General features: G+C 36.9%; 1 protein-coding gene across 2 annotated transcripts in view; it reads right to left on the reverse strand.

Moving 5' to 3' along the window:
* Positions 1–17,843, reverse strand: part of BCKDHB (branched chain keto acid dehydrogenase E1 subunit beta) — a 129,570-nt gene that overhangs the window by 87,852 nt on the left and 23,875 nt on the right. For both annotated transcript variants that reach the window (XM_054194497.1, XM_054194496.1), the window contains exons 4-7: positions 16,183–16,316; positions 15,390–15,545; positions 11,656–11,764; positions 3,032–3,129 (exon numbers count right to left, since the gene is read on the reverse strand). In XM_054194497.1, the coding sequence (XP_054050472.1) occupies positions 3,032–3,129; positions 11,656–11,764; positions 15,390–15,545; positions 16,183–16,316 (497 nt within the window). The remainder of the gene's footprint in view (positions 1–3,031; positions 3,130–11,655; positions 11,765–15,389; positions 15,546–16,182; positions 16,317–17,843) is intronic.

Consider the following 17,843-nt stretch of genomic DNA (forward strand, 5'->3'; position numbering starts at 1 on the left):
AGTTTTTTTAGGACTGTAACTAAGCTAAGATCCAAATATATCCAAGTAATGTATTTTGATGTAGCGGTTACATGAAAGTCTGCAAGAAGCATTACATACATTCAAAAACAGCCCTAGTAACTACACTTACTACAGTTTACAGAAAGTACAATAGATTACCAAGTGATCATCTCCAAAGCATTATCTTATGAACGGTCAGGAGAGACAGTAAGTATCACATAAAAAATTACCTGTAAACATCCAGTCCTGACCTCCACAATTAAGCATATTGGCACTAATATGACAATATGACCAACACAGTTTAATACCAACATTACAAATGTTGCATTATCTCATTATTATAATTAACATTTTACTAAAACAAAAAGTATTCCCCTCTAGCAAGAGACGTGTACTGAATTAGAATACACCAGTCAAGGAATATATTTAGCAGCATATGTAAGTGCGACAAAGTGGAGGTAAAACAATCCACACCTATTAGCATCCTTTTCATAAGGTATTTTATGATATGAACAGAAAAGAAAACAATATGTTATACAACACTTTTAAGCAAAACAGATTGTAAGCATTGGCTTCCCTAAAACAAACATTAGCAAGTAAATGCTCCAACACAGAAAATAACAATTGTTATGAAAACAACTCAGGTTATCCTCCAGAAATACCTCAGCAAAAAATATTTGCTCATGAGATATGAGGATAAAAAAGAATTTCTTGATATGATGTCAATAAACTCTGATGTTTTCCTTATTGCTAGAATGTTTCGTAATACAGGTTTGGACTGAGGCAGATGATGACCTCCACCAAGCAACATCTAGGCACAGGTAAGGGGTTGGAGGCCAAGGACGATCCCCAATAAGCAATTTGGATGAGGTCGTCTTGGTCTGGAAGGCAACAGAATTTAACAACATGGACACAGTCAGGCAGTGTCAGTTGCCTGAGGGTCAGAGACCAGTATTAAATTCTACGTAGAACAAAAATCTATGCTGAAACAAGATGATTAAGGATTTAAACATGCATCTATTAAATGCAAATACAAAACAGCTAAACACCAAAGGACTATTATAAAAGGTAAATCAATAAAAGTATTGTAACAATAAAAACAAAAAAAAAATAGCTTGCAGTGTTTTTGTTTAAACTTCCAATACATCTCTGGCTGTAATAAGAGGGTTTGAGAATTTTCAACATGTGACACGGGATGGATGTTTTTGCCATTTCTCTGATGTATAAGTGAGAACGTTTACCCAGTTCACAGGGGATAAGGATTAGTTAATGACCATAAAACACCGAGCACAACTGGAGAGGAATTAAAAGCCTTTACTGCCTCTCATTAGTACCACCCAGGAAAGCAAGCATCAGGCAACCCCACCAGAGCAGCAGCTGCCAAGCAACTACCTAACATCCGAAATCATATGAGAAGCAAGCAGTGAGCACGTGAAATCACTCTGCCTATTGACAATAAAATCTGGATTGGTTGCACATTTAGCAGTCAAGTTCCAAGTTTATTTACACAGCCTGCAAACACCCTCAGCACAAACTCACTGAACCTATTTGATCTGCAGAAGCCTGACACATCCAGAACACGCTGGATTTACTGCATATGCACTAAGCATCTGTCCCCACACTGTTCTATACAGTCAACTCCCATGGTTTGGGCAGCTCCTAAATTTGGATTAGGACTGCACATCTGTCCTATTATTATTCACATCAAAAGAACTGCCTGTCTTAACACTTGGCTTACATTTTCCAAGCTCCAAAGCACATAGTTTTCTTGAAGGATGTCACTCCAACTCCCCTCTGTACTACTGCCTACTGGGTAAACTCAGGATACTATTAAATCACCATGGCCAGCTTTCAAGCCATTACTTTATCAATTCAATTTTGGGGAATATGATGAACACTAAGATTTCAACCAAATGGAGCAAAAATTTGCACTTCCAAAAGGGAACACGGAGATCTATAGAAACCGTTTTCTGCTGGAGAAATGAGTACAAGTAAAGATATTGAAGGAGTCCATGATGTAATACCAGTGCAAAGTATCAGAGACGAGTAGAAATAACCATAGATTTAAAGGAGATCAAGCAGTCTGAGGACAAAGAAACTATCACAGAAAAGCACTGAAGGTCACAGTTTAAAAAAAAAAAAAAAAAAAAAAGACACAACCCCAGAGATCAATTCAATACTCTTGTGATAAAAGTCACAACACTCTCTCCTCTAAAAGCTCCTCAGATATAATTAGGCCAGGAAAACAGCAATTTCTTAATTATAGGTTAAAGGCAATAAAAAAATATTTCTGATTATCTCAAACTAGATTCATATTGCTTTTCTATAGTTCTTCAAAACAAATGTCGGTTGTTTGGTTTTGGATTTGTGTTTGTTTGGTTTTTTACTAGATTTTTCAATATTTGCACATCTTAATTTGGGGGGGGGGGGGGGGCCCACCCAATCATATTCTTGAACTTTGAAATACAATTGTTAGAATCAAAACTATAGAAAACTAGTTGTATTAAATGTTCAGTGGATTTTTAACTCTCTGTATAAAGGGAACCCCAGACTGCAATTTTTAAAATCATGCCGTAAAAATCCAAATTTTTTTCTCTCAGCATACCACTTGGAACTCTCTTTTCCCATTGCCTTCCTCAGAGGCACATCTCACTGCCCCATTCTTAAATATGTCACTTTCATCATCACAGATAAATCGCTAACCTCTTACACATGTACCTCTTCCACATTTCCGGAGCCAGCTTCAATGGAAAATGAGTAAAATCTTACACAATAAAAAGCAGGTTTCATATAATGAATATGAAATATTTATTATATGCTAAAAATATAATAAAATTATTAAAAAATTAAAAAATATATAAACACTGGCAATCGTTTATTCAAGCATATAGTGATGGAAGATGCACACGCTTTATTGTCCGGCTCTTGAGCCTGAATGCAGCACTATTCAAGCATCATCTAACACTCTTCGATTTTATTCTAACCCTTAGCTTAGGCTTTGCTGCATGACAAATAGCTTGTAAGAGCTGACCTGAGTGCCCCAAGCAACCAGTGTCACATCACTGCCCGTCTGCAGCACCTCAGCTTGAGATAGTGGAATGGTATAGGGCTCCACAGGAACTTGTTCCACTGAATACATAAAAACAAAGGGAAAAATAAGCATTAGATTCCTTTACTACTCAGTATTATCCCATAAAAATATACACTAAAAATTTTCAACGTTAACACCATCTAAAACAATAGACCAAAATCACATTCAATATTAGCCCTTATTTCAAAGATTTATCCGTAATTAAAAATATTTTTAATTATAGTATTAAAAACACATTCAGTGTAGTGTTTAATTTACATTATATACCACAGCAATAAGATACACATATACACAACAATGACAGCAGAAAGTCCTGGTGTACCCCGAGTCAAAATATCAGCATCCGATTTGGAGATGGACACTGCTACAATTGATTAAAAAAAAATCTCAAGTAAACGCTGCAGTTAATTCTAATAAGCAGCAAGAGAACCTTGAAATTGTAGTTCAATACTCAGGTGAGAGGGAAAAGCAGTGCCAGCACCCTCCTGGTATCTGCCAGGAATCACACACCACTGTTTTATGTCTAAACAGAGGGGAAAACAGTTTTCAGAACCTACACAGGAAGTGCCAACTAAGAAATTGTGATTACAGGAGTTCCAAATTACTCTAAATATTTTTGCTTTGAAAAAAAAAAAAAATGTTATCTATTCACCAAAAATACATCACAATTAGAGAAAGTAGACAAAAATTAAACATCTTGTCTTCTCTAAAACATTTGAGGTGGTTTGTCTCAACTTAAGACCCATTTACTAGTTTACAGATGGAAACACATTAGGTCAGTTGTGCTAGTTTTGAACCAATGCTCCATTGATTCAATACATTGACTGATTTAATGATTAAAACTGACAAAATCCATATCTCATATTTCAAAAGAAATATTGTTTTGATCTAAAGGGGAACTTGTCTATGCACCAGCAAGTCAAATAATACTTCTTAAAATAAATTCTAGTGATAAGAGGGGGGAAAAAAAAAGTTATCTTACTCAACTCTTGCTAAATTTATAAACTATAAAATAGTTACTGAGTTCCTGCTGAGCAAAACTGCTTCCTGAAGTTATGATAAAGAATCCTACTGAGTGATACCAGCAGGAGTAATTAAATGTTTCATATTTTTCCTTCATTGGTATGGCAGACCAAATACAAGCAGAATGACCTAGGTTTTTTCCTGGCTTACAAGTTATAAACATTATTTTTCAATAAATCAGGTAGTGAGTATTTTTTTTACATTAGAGCAGATTATTTTTGCCAGTAACGATATATAAATACCACAAATTTCACAGAACGGATGAGTTAGGAAGTGACCTCTGGAGATCACCTAGTCCAAGCGCGCTGCTCAGAGCAAGGTCACACAGAGCTGGTTGTTCAGGGCGACGTCCAGTTGGATTTTGAGTATTTCCACGCTCAGAGACTCCACAATCTCTCTGGGCAACCTGTTCCTGTGTTTGATCACCCTTACGGTAAAAAAGTTTTTGCCTATGCTTATGTTAGGGATATCTCATTTCATCTGAACAGGCACAAAGGAGACATACATATTAACTAAATCATTCTTCCTAAAACCAGAACGGGAACTTCTTTTCAGCATAATTCAAGAACACATGTCCATTCAATCAAGGAAAAAGAGAAAAAGTAAATTGAATTTTAAACACTAAGTGCTTTTAAACATAGCACAAAATCAGATCTCTTTACAAACTATTATTTTTAATGTATCAAAATATCAATGTCTTCCTGTAATAATTTATTTGAATAAGAAGTCGCTAAAGGAATACAGGGTGGGGAAAGAAACAGGGGAAAGGCATGTCCAGCCCCTGCCCACTGCACTTTACTGGCTCACAGTAAAGCAGACCAGGCTTCTATGGACTTTGGACATTGTAAAAACCCTCAGGCAAAAGAAAGCAGAGATTGTGAAAGATAATGAAACCCACAACTACACTAATTGGCATCGTATAACTGTCTTTTTCATGGGATTGTCATCTACATGAAACCTGGAGAACAAGAACTTTATAAAGGTGCCACCGGACCTTTGAGTGGAAACCTAGGGAACTGACACGAATCAGAAGGGTTTGAAGCAACAGGGGGATGCACCAGAGGAAAAACTGGAAGGTGTACATGATACAAAAAGAGCTCCTTCTCTGTGTTATGGTTTTATCCACTAAGGGAAATTAAATATAACATACAATTACACAAATTAACTAATTTCTTATTATAGCTAAACTATTCTGCAGCAAGATGCCCGTTGGATGAGCTCATCTAAAATTCCTGACACTTTCAAATACAAAATTCAGCTTGTCAAAAATTCATAGGGCAGTCCAGATTTGGCAGGATTTTATTCAAATGCCTTTGCAAAAACTCCTCCCTCCACTAAAATGATTAAAAGCATCATATAAAATTATTCTATGCATATTCTTCCATAATAATTAACCAAACCAGGACAACAATGTTTATACACAAAGCAGCTCATACCTCTATTACTAAAGATATAAATAAAATATTTTAAATCAAATATTTCAAATACACATTTCAAATAAAGCAATTAACAAAAACTTGTAACTATCAGAGTAAAAGGGCCATCACAAGTTCATTTAAGAGGCTGCACCATCTGTTGCTTTTTCTAAAAGAGCAGTCTGTGCAGCAGAAAGAAAACACATGTTTTCTCATTTTACCTGGCTTGTCTCTATAACAACCACTGATGCAAGCCGTATTTATTTCTACACCACCAATGTCATATATACTACAATTAAATGAAACTGAAAAGGTCAAAAAACATCAGAGTAGGTTCTCCACAAGATGTCTGAACCTGATAATGTCAAGGTGACTCATCTTCTCCTTTGATTCATAATCATTATGTGCTCTTGACACCACACAGGCTGTTAGCTCCTTTTTATAAATCAAAGCCTCCTTTTCCTTTTTAATTCAGATATTTTCTTAGTATCTCTGACATTTAGGGGGACGTCACCACAGCACTTTCAATAATATTATAATCTCATAAGTTAACCAGCAACAGAATTCTCTCTGTATGTGTGTACTTGTATATTTAACTCTGGACTTGTACCCAGAAAGGCTTACATTTCTTCACTCCTTTCTAATTTTATACAAGGCAAATTAACACACACAAAACTTCTGATGACCACTGCAAGGTTATGTGGAAGGAGAGAGCATCTGCTCCCTTAAGGGTGTCTGGACAAGGATCTTTTCAATGCAAAAGCGGATAATAGGAAGAGGGAGAAGCCATAAGGAAGAACACACAGGGACACAAACCTAACCAAAAAATGATGAAGGAGGCAGTAACAAGAACCAAACCTGCCCAGTCCCACTTATTGCTAAGAGTATGGGGAATGTGGGAGTGTTTCTTTAAGTAAGGTTATCTGATGGAAAGCCTTGTCAAATGGGATGATAAAGGAGAAGCTATAAACAAAACATACAGAGACACAAACCTGAAGACAAACATAACAGAGACAAAGATAAGAAATGAACCTGATCGGGAACACTGAATGAAGGGCTATCAAGAAACTATGGGCAAACCAGGACTTGCAACTGATAAGCATGCAAACCTGAGGGTCCAGGGTATTGGAGGGGAGTGAGTGGAACTACACCAGCTGATGAGGGCATGTGAAGGTGAAGGGGGTTGGGGAGGAACAAGGTGAGGAATAGAAAGGGGTATAGAAGGGGCAAGTTGCACATAAAACAGGGCCGGTCAGCATGTTGGTCTGACTGAGCCCTGATCATGGTGGTCTGCCCTAGCTTCTTTTGAAATCCTGTCCTGTGCAGGGGTATGTGCTCCAACGACTAAGTGCCGGCTGCTGGTGAGACCAGGATGAGGTGACAAGACGCTTGGCCAGCAACAGGAGTCAAACCAGGTTGCAGATACCCTGGGCCTGTGATGTGAGCTACAGGAGCAAGTGGGGATCTTGGCCAGCAGCTGGTGGGGTGGGAACAGCATGTGTCCCAAACACCAGCTACCAGGAAGGACTGGAGTGAGGCAAGTAAAAGGCTGTTCTGTCCCCTGTGGGAACCACACAGGGCTGCTAGACTGGCTAAGATCCTTCACTCCACAGAGTTTTGAAAGGAAAAGAGCTGTTGAGGGGGAGAAACACTTGTCATTCTCCACTCCACATATGCGCAGCTAGTGGCACTGCCATAACTGTCCAAACAAATAAACAAAGAGTAAGGGTTAGCACTCCACAGAGCCCAGGCACACTGAGGAACAGTAAGTCCTCTGCTAAATGAACTGTTAGTAAAGGGGGTGACTATGCAAGAGAAACAGGCAGTCCTGCCTCTGGGCTTCAAACAGGCCTCTGAAGTCCTGCTTCAGAGGATGGGAAGAAGAAATCTGCGATTACTAGCTACAACTATGCATGCTAAGTATGCTGCTTTTTCCTTTCCAATCTAGTTACTGCTTAATGATATATGTCTTACGTACATATATATCTATATAAACTTATATACGCACATAGATAACGTTATATATACCTATACATAAACACATGTATCTGTATATAAGGACTATTTCAAATTGTTTGCACGTCAGAGGTAACGCAGAATATGAAGCTTATCAACTGTATTTCATTCAAGCAAAGCAGGTAGTTGTGTTCTGTAATTTTTAAAAGTCAGTATTAACAGACACCCAGGCAGTTTATGATCTTAGCTTTAAGTCCACTCCCTCCTTTCGGTATTGCTAGGGCTCTTGGATATCTAAGGTGTGAGTTACTTTTTGAACAAACTCGAAAATGTCTTGAAAACATTCTTGCAAAGCTGTTCTTCACTTCAGAAGTTGCCTTTCCTCCTCAGTTCATCACAGTGTGAATGTGGTGAACATAAGGCAATGCTGCTTCAATTTCCACCTTTTTCCCAGGGATGACTAAGGTGAAGATTTAAGACCTAATTTTATTCTTCTTTCTTATGTGAGCAAAGGCATGTTTGGATAGCAAATATTCACATAGAAATGAATGTTCATTTAATAACCTCACATCTGATTAAGTATACAGCATATTTGAATAAGCAAGTCTGTATTCATTTGGGAACACATCCAGCTAAATTCATTATTCCAAAAAAATAGCAAGCAATGACAATACCCATGTGATAGTCACACTGAAATATTTTGTGCTTCGGTTCTGATTTACCTTGGAGACCAGACTTATGTTTCAAAACATATGAAGATTCTTTTTTTTTTTTCTACAATGTCTTTACTGTTATGAAAAAAATCTATGCTTGAATATCAAAAAGCCTGCCTCATCATTAACGAGCAAAAAAAAAAATTAAAAAATAATCCTTGAAAGCAATTGGTTGGCCTATATGGCTCCTTGGAGGTATGTATCAGATGCAAAATCACAAGGCTGGTTCTGCACAAGAGCTTCCATAAAACAGCAATAACCTGGCACCCTGCTTAACATTCTCAAAAAGCACCTTCAGGTTATAAACCCCAAGCTAGATATATATTGTCATCCATCACTAGCACCCAACAGCTCATTTCAACGACCCGGGGGCAGAAGCAGAGGGCATAGTTTTTTGTTTGGTTGGGGTTTTTGTCTTTTCTTGTTTGGTTTGTGGGGTTTTTTTGTTTGGTTTGATTGTTTTAAATAAAGCATTAGTAGCTTCAACCCACGTGAACGAGGACAGATATCCCATGTTTTAAAGACTACCCCATCTATAGCTTATTTTCAGCTGAAATTTCAAAGATACTAACAACTCTTAACAAAGTATCATGGATAGCTATTTAGAGCCCTCATAGGGAGAAAGAAAATTCCATCAGAGGAGAATGATGAAGCTCAAATGCCTACATTAATTTTACAGAGAGAAAACACTACTTCCCATTATCGTCTTTGACACCTTAATTTTTCAATGAAGTCCCTACACACCCACTGTAACATCAGTCATGGAGCTCTCTGCAATAAACATGTCTATTCACATAAAGCTAGAACAAAAAAAAAATCTTATGGTAGGGGCAATATCATTTCATTATTCAATGCCTTAGCCATCATCATGGGTATAAAGAAAATTATTTTTTGCCTCGAAAAACAGTATCTGAAATCTTGGGTGGTGTTTTATACCACATTATATTCTTAATATCCTGTCTTTCCCCTAAAAATGTATCAATGTTAAAGTGGAAGTTTCCAGTAGAAATCATTAACTCCCCCCACCGTGCCTCCCAGAAAAGGAAAAAGGAAAAAAAAAGAAGGAAGCCTTGGGAAGACCCTGTAGCATTTTAAGACACTAATGGAAAGAAACAAAAAATACATACATAGTTCAAGCTTACTATGTAAATGAATTTCTGAATCTGTACTATCTTCTTTCTCCTGCTAGAATCAACACACTCATATGGGATATTACGAAAATTTGTTCTACTCAAAACACAAGACAGTTGCATTTTAAAAATCCTTCTTTCCACCATTTATCTTGTTCTTATTTATCAGGCTTGTGTCTTACTGCTGCTGCCTCTGGACCAAACAATCGTGATGACCCTGGTTCCATTTATGAATTCACCAGGCCACTTAGTTTCTGTGGTGGAAGTTCAAGAAACCCTGACAGTGGCCAGCAGCATAAGAAGGAACTCTACAAGATTAATTTTCTAGGAGAAATTCACAGACGCCGCTCTCCCAGTTGAAGCTGACCCAAGCTACAAAGGACAGCTAAACAGTTAAGATGATGAACTAATTATGCCAGAGGGAAAGGTTTTCAATGAAAATAAAAGGAACATCAAAACTCTTCCACATAATAAAATATGTTGTAGAAATAATAAAAAGTCCACTCAAAATTGTCTCAAAATGAAAGAAGTTACCTGTCATAATCATCCCCGTCACATGTTGACACCAATGTACTATAAATTTCAGCCTAGATCACTGAACTGACGTTCTTAGAAATTTTAAGACAAAAATTTAAGTAATGTCTCTGAAAATCAGGCCATCAGAATATAGGAGGAAACCAGAGTCTTTCAGAAACTACCAACATCATCTTGCAGTAACACAGTGGTTGGCTATTGACCAGCATATAAACCACATTAACCACTATTTCGGCACATCTTTACTCAAGATTTCAATCACAAGGCTGTTTTATGTTCACTGGATCAATTGCTTTACAAGTCATTTCCTCAAACACAAAAACCTCCCCATGTTCTCAAAAGCTGTGTGATATTGATGTGCGGTCATTCATTCCACTAGGAAAGCAAGTATTTTATTAACTCTACAGTCTGTATTTTTGACTTGTAAATACTGGACAAGAATGAATGAAAGGGTTGTTTTAAAGACATAGGAATTTTAAACTTTTTTTTTTCTTTGTGTAACAGGACTCTAATACTCAAGTTCATTTTCCAAACTACTTCATCTAAATGAAGAGTCAGAAGTGTTTGTTGCTAAATTTCAGTAAGCTCTCAAACCACACTGCATTTAAGGAATGCAAAACCCTTTGGGTACATCACACCACACCAAAAATAGTTGCACTTTTAAAAATACATTGCTAACGGGAATTCTGGGGGTTTTTTGAAACTGCAAATAAGCTGTTTCCCCAGTAAACATTCCGTTTTTTCTTAAGTTATTCTGTTATTTTTTTGTAGCTTTGATGTCTACTTTCTATATATTTTCCTTGTTATTCTTTGGTTTTCTTCTCTAGGAAGACAATAAATTTACCAACAAAATGGATGCACTGATGGAAAAGTGCTGTTAAAAGGTCCAAAGTAAAATGCAAACATTTTGTCCTTCACTCAACTTCAGTCCACATACAGAGTCAACTTATAAATTGGATTGACATATTCAAGCATAGCTGATAAAGCTATATGACATAGAAACACTGAAAGGAAGTGATGACTTGAGTTCTATTTTATCAGTTGCTCACCCAATCACTCTGCCTGTCTCCACATCCAAAATTTGTTTTTACCCACTACCTGTTCAGTCCAGTTTCTCTAGTCCAAAAAAGTAATAAGCTAATTTTTACAACCAACTCAAGTACAATCATCTTCAAATTACTCTGTTCTCATATGTTATGCATAATGATAGCTGTTAAAACTTCTTTGAACCAAAAAAGTTCACTATGACCAAAACAAATGAAAAAAGTAATGACAATCACACTTCCTTCCAGAGAAGATTAAAATCTAAAGGCGTAGATTTTCAAGATTTTTGAAATTAGGCACTTCAATGCCATTTTAACTTTGTGAAAATAGTGATGTTCAGTTCTTTCGGAAAAACCAAGTTGGAAACTTATTTTAATACCTAGACTTACCAGAAAGAAACCAGCTTAACTTCTGTCAAGTTTATATTGCAATTTGATAAAGGCTAACACCTCTTAGTTCTATTTCTTTTTTATTTTAACCCAAAACTGTACAAAGCATTCCACTTCCAAAGTTGACTAAGTATGAATCAGACTGTAAATGCTCATCTATCTTTGCAGCCAAATTTAGAGATCTTATTCAGTTTTCACAATTCCTCTAAAAGCATAACCCCCAAACGTAGCTAGAGACAAAACAAGTCCAAGTCAAGACTTCTGCTACAGTATCGATTTAAGCTGTGACTGTCAAAATATATGGGGAAAAAAAAAACAAACCTTTTGCTTTATTGAAAAATAAAGCATATAAATCTTTACCTGCAGCTCTGTAAAGTATTTTAGGTTCAAAGAATATGCATGGATTTTTATCCTCTATGCATGACAGCAGCAGTCCTTTGGCCTGAAGAGGACTCCTTGGAATAACAATCTGTAAAAATATTTTTAAAACAGTTCATTTAAACTGCAATGCTGCTACAAGTTTCCTCAACTAATATTAAAAAACAAGCAATTATTTGCTTTAAATAAAACTACGTACAGGTTGAGCAGTTCTTACAAAGGGAATTAACATCAGTGCTAAGTTACTAACGCACATTCCAAATGAATTTTATTTTGTTCATTCACAACGCTTGAATACTTCCCTCTACACCATGACTTAAATACTAATGGACTCCTCTCCAATAAGGTAGAACTAATATCCTAATAACATTTTGAGGTAGAGGGAACAGAAGGAAGTCAGACAGGTAAAAAAAAATAAATTAAATGTTAGTTTATATGTTTAGTTTATATATGACAAAATAGTTTATATATGACAAAAAAATTCAGTTAAGTGATCCTCAGTTCCTTGGGTAAAGATCCACCAGAGCAGGCATGGAAGGTATTCAGACTTAGTCCAGCAAGTTTTGAAGACTAAAAAAGGAAACAGCTATTTAAAGTTGACTTCCTTTGCTTGTAGTGGAAGCCTGAAATTTGTTCATTTTGAAATGAAATGAACAAATACCAAAAAAATACCTGAAACTATTATCAAGCAAAGAGAAACTCAGCAAGGCCTCCAGATGTAATCACTGGTAAGTGATTTTTCTAAACAAGGGAGATGTAGTCTATTAATATTTCACCGAAGCATTTGGCAACAGACACATGGGAAGTTACCCAACTGATGGATGTTACTAGTGCAGTTCGTTAGGGACCATTTTTAGGACAGGCTTTATTTATGTTATTCATTTACTATGTTAAGTCAGAACAAGGTAATGAAACCGATTCAAAAGCTGAGAGTCACTACCACTACAGAGGATGATACCAAAAAGACCTAGTTCACATTGAGAACACGACTGACAAAAGCCAAAGCGAACTGAACAATACATACTGAAAAGTCATGCATTTAAGCCACACATTTTTGTTATAAATTTAGAACTTAGCAGTAGAAATTCAGATCTGAATTTATTATCTGCTCAAAGGACAACCAGGACACTTCACAGCATAGCCCTAAAAAAGCATAATATAGCCAAGGCAGTGTTAGTGCTATTGCAAAAATCAATGCTAGAAACTCAGTTGGAATACTTCATGACTATATCAACTATATCAATGAATGGAACAGGTGCCAAAAGAGCTTCAGAAATTGTTAACATCTCTGTCAGTATGATTTGTTTAGTCTAACACAACAAAGACTAAAGGGAAAACTCTTAGCATATGAAAGGGAAGATGAAGGACAGATAAGTTAAACATACAAGTTAGTCAGGAACAAATTTAGGCTGGAAATGAAAAGAAAGCTTCTAGCCATGACGGCAAATAGTCTGTAGCAGTCTTACAATGGAATAGAGAGAGTCAGTACAGTAATTTTGGAAAACAGTCTGATCTTCTAAGACATACATCATCAAAACTGTAGACAATGTCCTTGTCACTCCAACAAGCCTTGTCTTAAGCACTAATGATTACAGTCCTTCCTTTAAACAGCCAAAGTTGCACAACTCCCTTTTGCTTGGGAAATCCAAACCTCACCTTTCACTTAAAAAAAACCCACAAAATAGAAATTCTAAGTCATGAACCTGCCACAGAGTTTAAAGAGAGGGCAGTTTTGAAAACCATTCTCCCCAAAGATCAATCCTACCCCTCCCAGCTTGTAACACACAGCCTTTCCTCCTGTAATTTGGAGAAATTATGCGTAGATTTGAGACTTTTGCAAATGCACTTTAACCACAAGTTCGTATTTGTTTCTGGATTCATACGTTAAGGGCTGGGTTTGGGTTCATTCAAAAAAAGACCTGCAACCTTGAAAATAAAGCCTTAAACACTATTAACTGCATCAATGAACAGCTTTGCAAAAAACATTAAAGGAACAACATTGTTTTCTCAAAGATACAAGATTCAAAAGATAGAGTCTAAAATACTTCTCTGTGGATCAAAAACTAGTATATTGTTCCATCAGTTCCACAGAGTTTTATGTGCTCAATACTCTTAATCGAGGTGACAGCTGTTAGTGGTAGCAACCTATTTTAGCACTTTAACTGAGGAAAACTGAAAGAATGTGAAAAACCAGACGGAAGAAAGATCAGAGATAAGGGAAAAGAAATTAAATTATCTGGAGTGATAAAACAAAATTCTGACTTACTAACTTATTCAGGAGACTAAGCATAGTAGTACTAGGTTGCTATGAATTAGAAAGAGTTTTAATCAGTAGACCACTAAATCTCAGCTCTTGGTTATTTAAGATTGGCCAACAAGATCAGAATAGGTTGGCTAGACCTGGCATCAGTATCTTAATCATATAAGTTATCTTGTGCTTCCACATGATAATAAACTACTCTAGTTTTTAAACAAGCTCAATAAACCATTTGATTCAATTACCTGGCAAAAGACTTTGTAGATTGCTTTTGTCTGTATCAGGAAATATGTTCAAGTTCAGAATAGGAACACCTCAAAGATCAGAAAGAACACCCAAAGACAAAAATGTGTTCTGTTTCTCAACTATGAGAGGAAATGTGAACAACAAGATTTTTTATTTAAGCAAAGAGAAACAAGTAGAAGAATGGCTATGACCTCCCCGCAAATGAGTAACATCTGAAGTCTTAGAACACCAAAATCATGTATAGACAATAGTTTAAACACCAGATAAACAATGAACATGTGTCTTCAGCAACAAATACTGGGTTTGCTTCAGTCCTCCACATCAATCAATCTATGAGTCATTTCTCAATGGACTGGATGCCAGTTAAACCAGAAGTACATGTCCATAGACAAAAATTTACTCACAAAACAATGGAGAGCTGACAAACAGGGCTTTATTAACCTGAGATTGCTAGATCCCGCCCCTCCCTCTTCTGCAGGAAAGAAGTTATCCATCTAAATGCTATGAATCTCTGCTTCAAGGGATGCCACCATCTCACACAGAAAAATTTCCTAAAGTTAACATTCACAGAATCACAACAGTTCAGGTGGCAGGGACCTCCAGAAGTCATTTGGCCCAACCCCCTGCTCAAGCAGGGCCACCTTGAGCCGGTTGCCCAAGGCCACATGCAGGCAACTTCTGAATGCCTTCAAGGATGGAGGCTCCACAATCTCTCTGAGCAACCTGTGCCAAGTGCTTCCTTATGGTCAGACAGAATCTCTTGTGTTTCAGTTTGTGCTCACTGCCTGTCACTGTCATCCATATAAATGAATTTGGTAATGCACTTAAGACAGATGCAGAAAAGAAAAGAAAAAAGAAAGTACTATTTATTAGCGTTCGTTTTTAGTTTCTGTATTATACTGGACACAGAACAGATGTAAAACGTATGCTTTTAGTGCAAGAAAGCACATAAATACAAAATGCTTTATCTACTAAATATTGCTGCAATAATGGCTATAAATTCTCCAACTCTTAACACAGTGCAAGTTTTATAGCTTGAAAACTTCTAAAAGAGTTTTTCATTACTATATTCATATTTCTTGTTGTGAACTTTGACTTCCATTCTTCTTTCTCTGGCTGCATCCAGACTCACTGTTAGTCAGGTTCATTAAAAAACAAACCAAAAAAAAATCTAAAAAAAATATTAATCTTCATAAAATAAGAGTTACTGTACCTTTATTCCTGGACAGTGAGCAAAGAAAGCTTCCGGACTTTGAGAGTGATATAGTGCACCATGACCCACACATCCCCAGGGGGCTCTGATGGTGAGGTTTCCACAATTAAACAGATCTCCAGAGCGGTAACGATACTTTGCTGCTTCGTTAACAATCTGGGAAGATTTATATACAAAAGTAACATTCAGTCCAATACTTCTAATTATCTGCCATAAAGCCTCTACAATACAGAATATGTAACTAGATCATCCACGCATGGGATTCAGAGGACCAAATTAGAAGCAAAGGAATAAGCCAGTGGAAAGGCAAACATTTTCCAAGGCAAATGAGGCAATGACTTTGTGTTCAAATTAGATGCCCAGGCCTCAGGAGTACCCATATAACCCAGTTGTTTCCCCGTTCCCATACTGTCAATCAGCCCAGTTCAAATCTGTAGTTTGTCCTGTGGACACATGGCTGGCTGCAGCAGCACAGAGAAGGGAGAGATGGTGTTGGGAAGACACAGCTGAGGAATTAAAGGCTGCTGAAGCCAACACAGCCACAAAACCAAAAATAAAAACAAACAAAGAGACATTTGCTTCAAAACACATCTTTAATTTCCATTATTTAATGAGCCACGAAACTGGCCTTGGTACCTTCCTGTTTACTTAAAGCAGGCATAAATATTAGTAATACAGCTGTGGATATATTTGCAAAAATTACATACTCAAACCAAGTATTAAGGCTAATAGTAGAGTAATTTAAACAGTCATAAGATTTCTTTTTACTTCTTTCAAATTTATTAGTACTAACCTGATCAAATGCTGGAAAAATGTAATCTGCAAACTGAATTTCTGCAATGGCTGTAGCACCCGCAACAGCAACTCCAATACCAAAGCCAACGATTCCTTGTTCACATAAGGGGGTGTTGAAAACTCTATCTTTACCTATTAAAAAAAAAACCAAACAAACAACAACAAAAATTCCTTTAACACACCAGCTCAAAGTGGAGGACTCCGTCCCAGAAATACTCAAGTTATAAACAAATCACCTGCAAAGATGCATACAGCTCTTTAGATGGGATTTTTTAGATGTAGCAACAATAAACATCCATTACAGGTAAAGATACTTTCACTTTAACCTGTAACAGCTCAGAGGGAGACAAGGAGAAACAAAATGCAAAATAAGAACAGTTTCTGCAACTTACAGTGTTCTTATTAACACTTCAAGGAAAATAATTTGTTCTGATAAGCATGCATACCACTCATGCTTAATGTGGGAGAAGTAAAGAATACTTACAAGCATTAAAAACTGTCCGTACTCAAAAGCAGATAGATCTACGAGAGCATCTATGTGAAAGTATACTGTCTTTTTCCCCCCATGCTGAGATCCACAAGAGCATCTATGTGAAAGTATACTGTCTTTTTCCCCCATGCTGCCTGTAAACAGTGCCCAGTCTTACCAGCCTTCTTTCATAAGGCAAGGCTGTGCTTACTAAAGAATTTGATGTGTTTCCAAGGCAAGAGAAAAAAAAAAAAAACAACACAACTGTTCCTGCCGTTGAAGGCACAAGACTGGAAATCAGATATTCTGGGTTTTGTGTCTTCCCTGTAGGAGTGCAAAAAGGTCGTGTTAGCCCTGACATATTTCTGTGCCACGGTAATTTCAGGTTCCAAATACGCATCACTCTAACAGATGGCTGAAGACAAAATTGTTCAGTTCATGGAGTTAAAAACAAGGAGGACAGGGAGGGAGATGAAACACCATTACAATATCCTCCATAAGACCTATTTAAAATACTCCCTCAGCACATCAACAGGAGAACCTAATTATGCTATTGAATTTTCCTTTTAGAGCACTGGGAAATAGACAGTAGGCTTCTGTAGGAGCACATCATGAACGAATATGCCAAGACTTCAAATTGGATGGAAAAAAGTGAGCACAGTGCACATCAGCGGCTATGAAATCAATTAAGCAAAACTAAATAACCACCAAAGAAACAACTAATAAAAGAAAGACCAAACTAATCAATTAATAATTAGGAAAGTCATTACTACGAAGACTCCTAATTTCAATAGCTGCAAGTTCATGAACTAGAGAAAGGGAAGCTAACAAAAGGTTTTAGAAAGGTGTAAGAGCAGGCCCAGTACCCACAGCCGTTATTTATGATATACTAAAGGGAGGTACGTTTTACAAGTCTTTTAAGTACGTGTCCTTCATCTCCACACATCAGCCAGCATAGCATTGTCACTGCAGCCAGCTCAGTAATTAAAACTGAATTCTAGATTAACAAAACCATCGCATAGCTTTTTGAAAGAAAGTGGGGTTTCATTGTCTGGATATCAAACACATCCAGTATTATTACCCTGATCAACTCTGAATCACAGCAAAGTACCTTGCAGATCAGAGAACATCTTACAAGCAGAAAAACCTGCTAGCTCTCGTTTCCAAGGTATATGAGCAAGCTGATCTCA

Source organism: Rissa tridactyla, chromosome 3 (genome assembly GCF_028500815.1).
Source record: "Rissa tridactyla isolate bRisTri1 chromosome 3, bRisTri1.patW.cur.20221130, whole genome shotgun sequence".
NCBI classification, from domain to species: Eukaryota; Metazoa; Chordata; class Aves; order Charadriiformes; family Laridae; genus Rissa; species Rissa tridactyla.